The sequence below is a fragment of the Juglans microcarpa x Juglans regia genome, chromosome 7S (genome assembly GCF_004785595.1).
Source record: "Juglans microcarpa x Juglans regia isolate MS1-56 chromosome 7S, Jm3101_v1.0, whole genome shotgun sequence".
Lineage (NCBI taxonomy): Eukaryota > Viridiplantae > Streptophyta > Magnoliopsida > Fagales > Juglandaceae > Juglans > Juglans microcarpa x Juglans regia.
The window spans coordinates 7,220,539-7,235,266 of NC_054607.1; the positions used below are offsets into that span (position 1 = coordinate 7,220,539).

At 34.5% G+C, this 14,728-nt stretch overlaps 1 protein-coding gene and 1 pseudogene across 1 annotated transcript; one reads left to right on the top strand and one right to left on the bottom strand.

Annotated features, from left to right (window-relative positions):
• The first annotated feature begins 3,403 nt into the window (after nt 1-3,403).
• On the top strand, nt 3,404-4,800 carry LOC121240618 (non-functional NADPH-dependent codeinone reductase 2-like). Its single transcript, XM_041138096.1, has 4 exons — nt 3,404-3,734; nt 3,888-4,131; nt 4,242-4,421; nt 4,576-4,800. The coding sequence occupies exons 1-4, from the start codon at nt 3,418-3,420 to the stop codon at nt 4,798-4,800; spliced, it is 966 nt and encodes a 321-aa protein (XP_040994030.1). The 5' UTR covers nt 3,404-3,417.
• Nucleotides 4,801-7,463: 2,663 nt separating this feature from the next.
• Nucleotides 7,464-8,687, bottom strand: LOC121240770 (annotated as a pseudogene).
• Nucleotides 8,688-14,728: the final 6,041 nt, after the last annotated feature.

Consider the following 14,728-nt stretch of genomic DNA (forward strand, 5'->3'; position numbering starts at 1 on the left):
TTGTCGGCAAACTGGTGCACCGTGTAGAGGAGATTTGCACGGCGTCAATGTGATGCCTTCAGAGATTCGCACGACGTCGATGTGATGAATGCATGGGTAGCTAGGCTTTACAGGTGTCGGGCTTGGGGAAGGAAGGAGAAATGGGTGAGCTCTGTAGAGTGCAGAAGGAAAAAAGGAGAAGGCATGGGTACGACTTAACAGAGGGAAAAGTAGAGTTAACGTGGTGTCAGTTGTTTGGGTAAGTCTTAGGTAAAATCTTAAACAGTATTGAAGTTGAGATGAGAAAAAATGACCGTTCGTTTTCACAATTATTACCTCTGTACGAAATTGTTGAGATGGTTTTATTTTCAACTCGCAAAACAAACAACGCCTTAGGTATCATACATATTGAGAAATATTTGAAGCTTATAAAACCGTAATACTTACCAGAAAAAAAATATTATTCTTTCATTCTCATAATCATTCAAAATTTTATCATATTTAGTCACATTAGTTAACGAGATTTTCATAAGTTGACTTATAAAATCATTTAAAATATGTCATATTATAATGCGATTCGACAAGATTCAGGTCCGTTTAGCTGTTAAATTCATTTAAATTTAATTTAATTTAATTTAATTTTAAGTTAAATCTAATATCTAAACATAAAATTTTTAGGCTGTATTTAGATATTGAAGTGAGTTAAATTGAGATAATAAAATATTGTTAAAATATTATTTTTTAATATTATTATTATTATTTTGAGATTTGAAAAAATTAAATTATTTATTATATTTTATGTTAAGATTTGAAAAAGTTGTAATAATGAGTTGAAATAAATTGAGATAGGTTGATGATCCAAATAAAGCCTCAAATTACTAAACACATCTCAACTTAGAACTTTTTTATACGTGGGATCTACAATATTTTTCAATTCGATACTTCTTTACACGTAAGACCCACAATTTTTTTCAACTTTCCATAAATATATCTAAACTCATCTTAATATCCAAACATACTTAGACTGCGTTTGGTTGCAAGACTCAGCTGAGCTCAGTTTAATTTTAAGATGAGTCTAATATTCAAATACCAAATTCTCAAATTACTAAACTCATATCAACTCAAAATCTCCTTACACGTAGGACCTACATCTTTTTTCAACTTAACACATCTTTATACGTGAGACTCATAACCTTTTTTAACTTCCTATAAAAAATATTAAACTCATCTTAAAATTTAAATACACTTTAAATTCAGTTTAGATGGGCTCTACATAACTCTCTCCACTACTCAACTCATTACTATCATAAAGAACTAAGTTCAGCTCAACATCTAAATGTAGTTTTAAATTAATCTTAAATGAATCTCATAAAACTCACTTTACTATCTTAATTTATTACTATTAATAAATATTCTAACTCGGCTTAACATTTAAATGCAATCTCAGAATGAAGAATAGTATTACTCTCTTTATATATATATATGAATAATATTATTTTATCCTCTTAATTTGCTATCTTATTTTAACTGCTCGTCTTTATTTATCTTTTTGAAAAATTCTAAACGCAAGCAACGTCGTGCACCCATTGCGCACCCGTAAGGCATGGACCCACAAAATGAAAACTCATTTCCTCTTTGAAAAAATCTAATTGTAAGCGATTCTGCGCACTAATACGCGCACCCATTCGATAAGATTGGTCAGAAAGTAAATTTTATTGAAAACAATACTAATATGAATTTAGAATATGAAAGTAACAATATTAATACACAGATTGGTACGCAAACTTGTTTGTACATAGCAAAACTCTTCCTCTTTCCGCCCTTGGCATATGAATCCTTGACTTCTTCACCCCACGATTTTCTTAGTTCTGTTCTTCCTCTCCTTTAGCTGCTTCCTTGACTTGAACAATTTTTATTATTCCATAACATAAAATAGCTAGCAGTGTAGTTATGACAAGCTATACAGATCGTAATCTTCAATACCACGAACCATTGACATATCGACTATAATGAAAATGAAATTCTCATAAGTTGAACTAGTTAAAACCAGTAACCACTCCCAAAAAAACCACTTAGCTAAGACAAAAATGTAATATTAACTACCCTGTTGTAAACTAAAATATACCAAAACTGATGCAGAGATCACAGGAAGGATTTGATGATTTTAAGCCACTTCTATAATGTATGGCCCAGTAGATTGGGATCCTCGATTCTTCAGTCATACAGAGTTTTGACGTATTGTGTTCTTGTTTTTTCGTTTTCATGCTTCAAGTTTTTCTCAATGTACATCTCATTTTTAGATATGGCTTTTTCTATGGATTTGATCTTTCGGACATTTTTCGATCTCTTCATTGGTCTTCCCTTCTTCATCTTTTTAATTGGAGCACCAGAAGTTGGGTTCTGAGCTCCAGACTCTAACGTGTTCATTACTTAATAGGCCTGCTATCCGAATGGTGCGGGGCGGGGGGTGCCCTTCCCCGCACCCCGCCCCGCACCATGCGGGGTTGGGGATTTTCCCCCCGCCCCCTGCCCCCGGGAGGCGGGGGCGGGGGAAAAACCCCCATCCGCCCAACCCCCCGCCATTATGTTAAAAAAAATTTTTTTTAGTCTAAAAATATTTTTTTAGACCAAAATTATAATATATTTTAAATAATAAATTAAAATTTATAAATATAAAAAAATTTAAACTTATTAGAGTTAGATTTTGGATTGATTTAACTTCTTAGATCAATTTTTATATAAGAGATCAAGATAATACAATAATTATCCTTAAACAATATGGGTCAATCTTTATAAACGTCAACTTTTCGTTTCTTCATGTTCATGTTCTTCGCCATCGCCGAGTTTGAGAGACAGACGGACTCTCTCTCCCGCTATTTAATTTGCCGGCTACTTGTTTCATGGCTTTAATTTGAGGCTCGCTCGTCCTGCGTCGAGATTTTGTGGCATCTGACAATTGATAAATTAAAATTAAAATAATCAATTGGTACGCAGTTGGTAGTACGGTGAATCCAAGAGAACTCTTATTTTTTTACTTACTGATAAAAAAAATAACCGTTAATATATTTATTTTTTTAAAAAAATTTAAAAATAAAAAAATAATATTTTACAGCTATCACGGCACGTCCAGCTATCATTATCTGGAGACAAATACAATTAGCACCTACCAAGGCATTAAACCGCCTCCAACTAAAACTGGAAAAGAAGATACGTGGGGCTAAACGATTATAGAACGATATGGATAAAGTAGTGTTTCTCGAAGAAGATATGAGATGGTGCGCGACGCGACGCGACGTGACGTTTGCACAGTTTTTGACCGTAGATAATTACTCTATTTTTGTTTATTTGGATTTTCTGTACTCAATTCCTGCCGAATAAATTAAGTCACAAGGGATATGGAAGTATGGAACATCGCATACTGATAGAGCAAAGAAAACGATGAGTACTAGCATTCTAGAGTTCACTCTTGAAAATGGCAACGCCATTCCACTTCTTGGATTCGGCACAGCTGAGCATCCCTTCGGCAGCTCCTCTGGAACCATGAAAGAAACTTTCCTCCATGCAATCAAACTCGGATATCGGCACTTTGATTCGGCTGCTATTTACCAGTCCGAGCCGCTCCTCGGGGAAGCCATACATGATGCTCTAAACCTTGGGTTAATCAAATCCAGGGACGAACTCTTCATCACTTCCAAGCTATGGTGCAGTGACGGGCACCACGATCGTGTCCTCCCTGCAATACAGAAAACTCTCAGGTAATAAACCTGAACAAATATGCATCTGCTACCTGTTTAATTTCTTCCTTCTTTTCTCTTCTTTCTTCCCCGGTGTTTTCTTTCCTCCGGCCTGTTCTGTTTCTTTCCGTTCATGGATTTAGCGTGAATTTGCTATCAATATTATTTGTACAGCAATCTGAAGTTGGAGTACGTTGATCTGTATCTGATTCACATACCGGTAAGCTTGAAGCCAGGGGAGATTGGATTATCCTTTACGAAAGAGGACATCCTTCCGATGGATATAAAGTCTGTATGGGAAGCTATGGAGAACTGTCAAAAGCTGGGTCTGGCCAAATCAATTGGTGTAAGCAACTTTACCAGGAAAAAGCTTGAAACCCTCCTTTCCACAGCAAAGATCCATCCAGCCGTCAACCAAGTAATTACTCTTTTAGTTTAAGTTTTTCCTTTTGCCAGAAGTTGTTCTTTAAGGTTGTTGATTCATGTCATGGGTCATGATCGGCAGCTGATTTATTTGTGTTTGCAAAGGTGGAGATGAACCCATATTGGCAACAGAAGCAACTGAGAGAGTATTGTGAGAAAAAGGGTATACACATCACTGCCTACTCTCCCTTGGGAGGAAAGCGAACAATTTGGGGAACAAACTGGATAATGGAATGTGAGGTTCTAAAAGAGATTGCCAACGCTAAAGGAAGAACTATTGCACAGGTAATAATTTCTTTATTTTCTCAAAATATAGAACAAAAACATAGAAAAATCGGGGAATATTTTTTTTTTTTTTGGGTATTTTTGGTTTTATGACTTTGAAAAGGATTGTCTTAGCTTGAAGCATGATGGTAATTTATTGATTTGTTGTGTGAAGATTTCATTAAGATGGGTATATGAGCAAGGGGTTAGTGTTGTTGTGAAAAGCTTTAACAAAGAGAGGATGAAAGAAAACCTAGACATATTTAACTGGAACTTGAGCTTGGAGGAGTTACAGAAGATAAGCCGAATTCCACAGCGTAAAGGATTTTCTGCAACTGAATTCATCTTTGATGAAGGGCCTTATAAGTCTCTTTCGGATTTTTGGGATGGAGAGATTTAGCCTCCGTTTGGATGATAAGAATATATCAGATGATATGAGTTTATTCAAATCTGAGTTTATCTGTGAATAGTAGTGAGTTAAGATATTTGAATGGATTTTATGGATCTCATTGAAATATATTTAGATATATGAAGTATGTTGAGATATCTTTAACTTTTATAGTAAGTTAAAAAAGTAATAATTCCTATCAGAAATTAGTTTGTTGTTATAGTAATGGAATAATTATTTTATTTATACATTTTACAAATAAAAGTATTTTCAATGAACAAGTTAAGATGTAGAATGTATTGAAGTTATTTCATATGAAATAAGTTGTGTGTTTAGATAGAGAATATATTCATCAGTATAAGTATCTGAAATTATCTTAATCAGATAATCTTACCATCCAAACTCTAAATTGAGAGAAGTTGTTATTTGTCTTACTTTTCATCATCATCAATCACAACAGTGTATAGATATATATATATATATATATATATATATATATATATCACACTAGTAAGAGGTTACGTGCAAGGCACGTATATCTAGGAGTGTTAAATCGTGTTAACGGATTGTGTGAAGACATGTATATTATACTATATGGGTTAATCCTAACCCGATTCGGTAAGTTTATCGTGTCAAAATTTCAAACCCTTACATGATCTATTAATATAACGGATCGTGTCGTGTCAATCCGTTTATGTAAATGAGTCGAATAGATATGAAATTAATCTGTTTGACTTAGTTAAGTTTAGCATAATTTTATATAAATGTTAAAATCACAATATCTATAAAAAATATAAAATTAACTATAAGTCTAAAATTACAATCTAAATAATAAAAATATCAAAATTAAAATCTCAACAATTTTATTTTTAGGTATAGGGGTATAATTGTAATTTTGACTTTCTTAACGGGTCAAAACGGGTTGACACGTTATCAACCTGTTAAGCAATCGTGTTTTAACGGGTCAACCCGTTTTGACCCGAACCCGTTAAGGCTAAATTCTAACCTGTTTTTATCGTGTTGTGTTCGTGTTAGGTTAACGGGTCGTGTCACATATTGTCACCCTTACGTATACTCTTGTATGTAGTGCCCAATTGCTAGTTGAGGCAAAAGGTTAATTTCAATTAAATCCAGAAGATCATATTGAGGAAATTAAGTTGATAATTATGAAATTATTAATTATCCTAATCAAATTTGTCAATAATTCAAAGTCACATGTGTAACAATGGAGTCTAGCTAAATATACATATATATATATATATTAATAATTAATGGGGATTAGGGGTAAGGGTACATTAATATGGGATGCACAACCCAATTGTTGACAAATAGAGGTGCATGAAAAAATCAAAATGAACTCGGGATCAAAAAATTAAAGCATCGTTGAACTAGAATCTTGGAACAATTCAAGATTAAATACAAACTACAGAATCTCAAGACCACCATAGCTCCAATAAGTTTTGCATCCTTACAAGGCCACCATAGCTCCAATTAGTTTGAGATGCGTTTAGTGAGTTTACAACCTGCATGGCATCTCTCTCGAGAATAAATTTTGTCACACCCACTTCTTTGCAGAAAATTATACTCATCATCATTTTGTATAGGCCTCTCCACTAAAAGCACTCAGTTTCAAGCGCCTCATGACTTGAAAATGGTCACGTGCCCTTCTCTTCCATGTTCTTGCTTGATTGGTCTTTGGTACATTAATGTCAACCTCCTTTAGCATATGGACTTTTTCTCTAGCCACTTTTGTTGACTTTGTATTTTCCTTTTATATCTTAATTGAGGTGGAATTCTAGCTTGGATCTACAGTCCCTTAATGCGTGTCTTGTGTCTCCATTATAGTGTCTCCTAGAGTGGCCCCTTGATGTAGCTTAGGTTCCTCCATGCCTTTTGACAATGCCTCAAGACAATGTCTTATCTTATTTCCATATCTGATTAAAGTAGGTAAAATCATCGTTACTTGTGCTGCAACTTTAAAAAAATATCAGGAAATCAGAACCATAGTCATTACCGACCACTTGGTAGTGTCCTGAGGGATAATATGATCACATTTGAACTTCCTACGTGTTATTGCTGGATAAAATCTTTTGCATCAGACCCGCTAAATAAACAAGTGGATATATGGGGGCAGTTGTATTCGAGGACATGCTCATAGATCATAGATATACAATCAATTAAACAACAAAAAATATCAATAATACCTCCATAACCTATGAAAGCTGATTAACCCAAGCACGTGAACTGTGATGATTGCTCAATCAATCAATTAAGGGTGCGTTTGATTATCAAACTCATCTCAATTCATTATTATAACTTTTTCAAATACCAATACAAAATATAATAAACAAGTCAACTTTTTCAAATTTCAAAATAATAATAATATTAAAAAATAATATTCTAACAATATTTTATCATCACAACTTAATTTAACTCACTTCAACATCCACACACACCCTAAGTATACGTTTTTGAAATAATAAAAATAATATTTTACAAGTTATTAAAGTTGATCACCGATGAATTGATTTGGGTTGGTGGCCAAATATATGAGTAACGAAGAGAGAGAATATTCTCACTAACCTAAAAGATGAAAAAGGATTATAAAAAACGAACAAGTTTCTCTCTAATTAATGTGAACCTATATGCAAAAGTACTATAAATAAATATATATGCTACCTGAAATTAAAGAATTTTAGCAAATAAATTGCTGGGATTTTACTATTATTCACATTATTGCTCACTGAAAGGTTTTATTTATTTATTATCAACTAAAAAAGGGAAAAAAAGACACAAAAGAGAAAAGTAAAGATATATCCTTTCTAAAGCCTGTTTCGGGTGAGAAGAACTCTGCTTTTGTATTTTGCTTCATCATAGGAGCATGATTTTCAAGTAACATCCTTAGTATGGACTGGTCGTGCATCAAGATTGACTCTGAAAACTGGAAATTCCTCGTGTTCGAATGGTAAGATGAGTTTGGAGCATAAGAAATATTATAAGAAGGATTTGGGGAAGAAGATGAAGCAGCAGCTAAGCCAAGAGTACTGTTGAAGCCATCCACCATGTTTTCCTTGGTCTCGTGCGCCTCCATTGGATCGGAGAAGCAGGTCACGTGAGTCGTCTCACCAACATCGGTTCTTGTTCTGCTGTTGTACGGAGATGAATCCATCAATGGAGGCAAAAGTGAAGGACATAGTCCCTTTGCGTAGGAGCCTAGGCTCACCAACCCTGAAATGTGGGTTTTCTTCCCAGTTGAGATTTTCTTAAAAACTCTGCATATAACCCACTCGTTCTGGATGAGAAAACAAAGACAAACCATCAAGAACGCAACATAAATGAGAATAAAAAGAAATAGAGAAGAACAGAGGAAGATAGAACAAGAAAATTTTACCTTGGTTGTTTTGGGGAGGTTGTATACAGAATATTTCCCCTCTAATTTGTATTCATGCATGACCTAATCGATTCTTTCCCCTTAGGAGCCGTTCCCTTGTAGAAAACAAGAGTTTTCTTCATTCCAACGAGTGCTTTCCTCCTGTATATCTCCTTGTCTTTGCCTGTCGCTTTCCAATACCCAGAATCTATAGCCCGGTTTGTCCTTAAACCAGTTGGTACTTTCTGTCTCTAACACAGAAGAAATACCATTCCTTCTCACCCATTTTAGCCCTTCCTTCATTTGAAAGAACAAAACAACACCACGAACAAACCAACCCCATCCTAGCTACCGCAGCCACTGCACCTTAGAAAAAAAAAACCCACAGCACCGTAGTGAAAAGCCAATCACCGGAGCTAGAGCACACGGCATCAACCCAAGCATGCATGCCCTTTTGCGTCCAAGACCTGCCACGATAATCATCTCGCAAGCCTCCTCCACCACCAACTTCCTCACCACGAAAAACCATTTCCCCGCAACCTACATCTTCTGCTCAACCACTGCTCAACACCGAACAGCATCCACCGCAACACATTTTTCCTCCACTGAGAACCACTGTCGCCAACCACCCTGCCTCATCCACGGTCAAGCAAACAATGAAGGTAGCTCTGTTTTACTTTCCCAAAACAGAGCAGTTTCTCTTTTATGCTTGTAGCCGTTCGACTCAACCCAGCCGAACGACGCCGCCATCAACCTCCATCCAGACCACTGCCTGCATCCTTCACCTCGTGTTTGGCCGTCACTGTACCATCACCTCTGCCCAGCATTTGTCACGACCTCCCACGGTGCCGCTGTCTCTTTGTTCGTCCTTGGGTAAGTGCTGCCGCCGCACATTAGATGATCCCCCTCTTCGTTTTCTCTCTCTCACACTCTCTCTCTATCTCAGCTTCACCACCCCGCAAGATGCCACCGTCGCCTATCTTGATTTGACCGCCTCGAGCGGCAGTCGCATGACCAGCTTCTCTCACAGTGGCCTTTATTTTTGTTGGTAAGCTGCCACTTGAATACTTCTACATGAGCTGCATTTCCTAAACACCCGGTGACAATCCACCAAAAAAGAAGATGCAGAGAAGAGAGAGAAAAGAAGAAGAGAGATGATGCATAGATGAAGATGAAAAAAAGATGCAGAGAAGAGAGAGATACGAAGAAGAGAGAAAAATGTTACTTTCGTTGAAAAGAAGAAATAGAAAATGAAGAGGGAAGAGAAACAGGAAAGTAAAAAGACTGACAGGAAATAAAGCTGCTGACAAAGTTAATTAAAAGATAGATCTCATATAAATGGACACAAAAGAAGAAAATAAAAGAATAAAAAAGCAAAACCACACAAAACACAAGAAAAATTTAAATGGATTGACAAAACTCACTGTTTATACTGTAGAAGCGCGATAGATACTTATTATAATAAAAAATAGATATATATATATTTATATATATATATATATATATCTTTTTATATTTAAAAGAGGCTATTGATTGATGAACATGAATAAATAGTATTTTTGTTTGACACTTCTTCCCCTTACGTGTAAATCATCCTAATTGTACAAAATCACAAAATATAAAATCATCCTAATTGTACAAATTTACAAAATCATAAAATTAGAGCAAGGGAGAGATACAGGCTCGGCTGGGCATGAAGCAGCAGGGGAGGTGTCGTGTTGGGCTGGTGGTGGCGTCATGAGCTGTAGGTGATGGATCTAGGCCGTGTGACGACAAGAACCCATGAGATAGAGAAAGGCTTCATGAGAGAGGGAGGCAAATCGGGAGTTGCGTCGTGGGTGGCCTTGTGGTGGCTGCTAGAGGAGGCACACGACGGTGTCGTAGTGGTCTTACGGTGGATCTAGGATCTTGTGAAGAGAAAGGGCATGAGAGGAGTTAGGGCTTCAGCTGGAGAAAATGAGGAAGGGGAGGGGTCGTCGGCGAGGGAGGAGGCTGGTGGTGGTGGTGCGGTGGCATGGGGTTGGCTAATGGCAGCTTTACGGAGAGAAACCCGTGTGTGTAGAGGGGCCGTGTGCGTGGGGCTAGGGAGGAGCTACGAGTGGTGGGTTCCATGGAAGTGGTCCACGGCATGAGGGGAACTTGGTGGTAGTGCTTGGTGGAGCTGGGGCTGAGTTGTGGTGGCGCAAGGGTGGAGAACCTGTGCGTCGAGACTCATTTTGGGTTGCTCGCGTGCGGCTGAGGGAGGAGCTGCCAAGGGGTTGCGACGGTGGTGTTTGGTCGCCGACATGAGGAGAAGTCGTTGAGGTGGTCGGCGACGCCGTAGGGTGGCGCACGGCGGCACTGGGCTACTTGAGGGACAAGATCGGGTGAGAGAGAGGAAGGATGTGCGGCTGCTAAGGGGAAGGAGAGAGGGAGAAAGGGAAAGTGAGGGAAAAATGTTAGGGTTTGGGGATTTAAATCCCAACCCTTCATCTTAAGTCTCCAGATTTGATTCAACAGTGGATGTTAAAACACTGATTTGAACTAACTTAAAATAGATAATTAAAATATAAATATCATATCATACATAAACCATCAAATTTAATTTATAAAATACTAATCTTTTATCATTAAATAAATGATGAAGTTTTGCTAAATATTTTTAAAAAAGTAAAACCATATAAATAATTAGAATTTTTAACAGAATTTAAATCTCATTATATTCGTAATTAACTAAAATTATTTAGATAAAACGATTACTTTAATATAATAGGCTTACTTTAATGATGAAAGAACGTGAGATCAGGAACATGGAGGGTGAATTTGCTTCATACGAGCTCACTACATCTTCTGCATGGTTGGAGGTAACATGACATGCATGCATTAATCTCTACCGTTAAATATAGTTAATTTGTAGAGCTGAAACTTCCATGCAGGGCTTTAATATGTGATCATGATTGATCTTTCACGTACAGATGATCAACCCAAAGGAAATGTTTGGAGGTACAGCGATTGGAACAAACTCTTCTTATTAAAATAGAGAAAGATGGAAATTCATAGATGCTTGCTTATATAAGGTTTTATGCTCCTATGCATTAGACTATTTACAAATCAATCTTATGTACTCTTTTAATCTTGATGATTGTGAACTAACAACTAATTTAATTATTCAAAATTTTGTACGTGCTGCATGTAAGGAGTCACATTTTATTTACTGTTTGGCAAGAATTTTATTTTTTCTTTCAATTAGACAAATGTGGCAAACGTGCTTTGCACATTAAACTACTGCTAAAATATGTTAGATAATTTATTAATCATTTTTCTTTTGTAAAAGAGCATATAATTTTTGTAAAAAATCTAAACTAGGCAAATGTCCCCGGGCTGTTGCTCTATTACTAGTATGCATATATATATATATATATATATATATATATATATATATATATATATATATATATATATATATATACTAGTAAAGGGCAAACACGTGCATTGCACGTGTGCCCAATTGTATAAATATAAAAATATATTTTTAAAAATAAGAAATTTTTGTAAAAATATTTAATAATAAAAAATAGATTAATATATATAATTATGAAATGTAATAGTTTTATCTATATTTTAAGATTTTTTTATTGATCATAAAAAATATTATATATACTATCTGCAGAATATCAATGACTGTAGATCCAAAAGTGACTATTAGAGTTGATGTGCTATCATCATACATTTCTAAATAAACTTGATATCTAATAATAGTAAATAAATTATTATTTATTGATATTAACAATTAATATATTCTAATTATAATGTAAAAATTTTGAACTCCAGAATATGAGAAAAAATGTTCACCTTAATTGTTAAGTCTCTATTTTTTTTGCAATTATAACATAAAACATTTTCGTTTTTTCCATATTCAGTTGTTTTGTTGCAACTAATCTCAAAACACAATTTGTTGCAACTAATCTCATTAAATCATTATAATTTTTTTAAATTCTCATACAAAATATAATAAATTTTTTAATTTTTTAAAATTTTAAAATAATATTTTATTTAACTTTCTTCTCAACTAATATCCAAACATTTTGATTTTTTAAAATTTTAAAATAATATTAATATTAAAAAATAATATTTTATTTAACTTTCATCTCAACTAATATCCAACCTATCAAAAAAAAAAAAAAAAAAACCACAACATTCAAACTCACCTTAATCGGCAAAAGGGCAAAAACACGAGAGAACCATGAATAAAAAAAAAAACAAAAAAAAGTGTAATTGATGAGAAAACTGTTCATCCCCTTACTTATTTTCAAATAAATGTCTATTTGAAAATAAATTTCATTCCAAAATTTTTATATCATCTCATCGTCTTTTATCTCATCTCGTTTTCAAACATAATTGAAATATAAAATTTTTAAAATAAAAGTAAAAAACAATTCATTTTTTTAAATGACAAAACAAAAATTATATTCTAAAATTATTTTAATTTTATAATTTTTTCTTAACTCTTTTTCTCTTCTAATTATATTTTAAAAAATTTTATCTCATCAGTCGGGTTAGTTTGGAGCACAAGACAAAACACAAAATGGATTGAGATGGTTTGTGAATAGTAGAATAAAAGTTAAATTATCTATTGTATTTTATGTGAAAATTTAAGAAAGTTATAATGATGAGATGAGATATGTTGATGTGAGTTTTGAATGCAAACGAGGTGTTGAACTCATTTCATTTCATCATTACATATTTTTCAAATCTGCATACAAAATATAATAAACAATTCAACTTTTTCAAATTCCAATTCAACTTTTTAAAATTTCAAAACAATAATAATATTAAGATATAATATTTTAGGTTATGTTTAGATGTTGAACTAAATTGAGTTTAGTTGAGATGATAAAATATTGTCAGAATATTATTTTTTAATATTATTATTATTATTTTGAGATTTGAAAAAATTGAATTGTTTAATATATTTTGTATTAAAATTTAAAAAAAATTATAATAATGAGTTAAAATGAAATTATAAACCAAACGAAACAAATTTTTAAACAAAATATAAAATTCTCATCTCAACTCTTAAGGTTGCGTTTGGATGTTGGACTGAGCTGAGTTAAGTTGAGATGATAAAATATTATTAGAATATTATTTATTAATATTACTATTATTTTGAAATTTAAAAAAGTTGAATTATTTATTATATTTTATATTAAAATTTAAAAAAATTATAATAATAAATTAAAATAAATTTAATTTAATTTGACATCCAAACGCACTCGCGTTAACAAAACTCTCTCCTTATATATATTTTTATTCAACAAAGCAAATCCATTAAAAATTCTTATTTACATGCATCTTACATGCAAGTTAAAAAAATTTAAAATCTTTGATTTGACTTGCTGTCCAATTCAAGTTCAAGTCATCATTAAAGTAAACCATCAAAAAACATTTACTTCCGCGCATGATCAATACACTCTATCCCAGTTGAACATGACCTCTTTTAGCCACGCGGCAAACTGGTCTGCAAGCGTACATGTCTCCAGATCCTCGCATTCCTAAACAGGATCATTTTTTTTTCGTTTCTAGAAAAAACTTCCCTCGCTGTAGTGGAGTCACAGCCTCACAGTGTGATGTATGACCCAAATCCATCTTTACAAAATGCCCCTCATCTTTGTCCGCTATTACTGGCTTTGACACACAACACGTGGCCTCAATCTATAGTCATAAGGAACAAAAATGTACCTTTATCAGAATCGTCCGAACTCAGAACCTCTTATAAGAGCAGATTGGAAGATCCATTTAGCAAACCTAGACCAACCCCTACCTTTGCAGCGTCAGAGACACAGAAGGTAAAAACTGTGTGTAAGTGTCCAGTACGTTTCCATTGTAAGAGTGGAGGGTCCAGATTGTTCCCTGCTCCTCTTCTACTCTCCCCAACCTCCAGCTTCTGCAAACCGCACTATTGGCCATCACATGGGTTCAAGCTCTCTAGCCGAGTTAGGAGGCTCATCGTCTGCCTCTCCACCCATCTCGTCCTCCATATACGAAGTGAAGTATTTGATTCCATTTTTATTCGCTATTCTCTATGGTCAGTCCCCTCTCTATCTGATTCTTTGAGCGTGACGGCATCGTTGGGGGCCGCATGGCCACTGTCAAGGTCTCCGGCCTAGCAGCAGAATAACATAACGGTTTCACAGAGTAGAGGGAGAAAGATTATTCAGACTAAAAGTATTCAACTGGCAAAAAGAAGTAGAAGAAAGCATACCACGCTTTGCAGAGATTGACAAGCAGAGAACCAAATTTGGAAGAATTGAAGGATGGCAATCACTTTTATACTAAGTCGCAAGCAGTGAGAGCGGTGAAAAATAGAATAAAAATAGAATCCGATAAGAGCTTCGAAAGTGGTGGAAAGCTTTGGAAGCGGTGGAAAACAAAAGGAAATCAAAATCTGAAGATCGAGGCTTTTATAGGAAGCGGCAAAAAAGACTTGATTTTATTCTTAAATCCACTCGGTGCAGGCAATGATAAAAAAATTTATTTAGATTTTATTCTTAAATCCACTCGGTGCAGGCGGTGATAAAAAAAAATTACAGA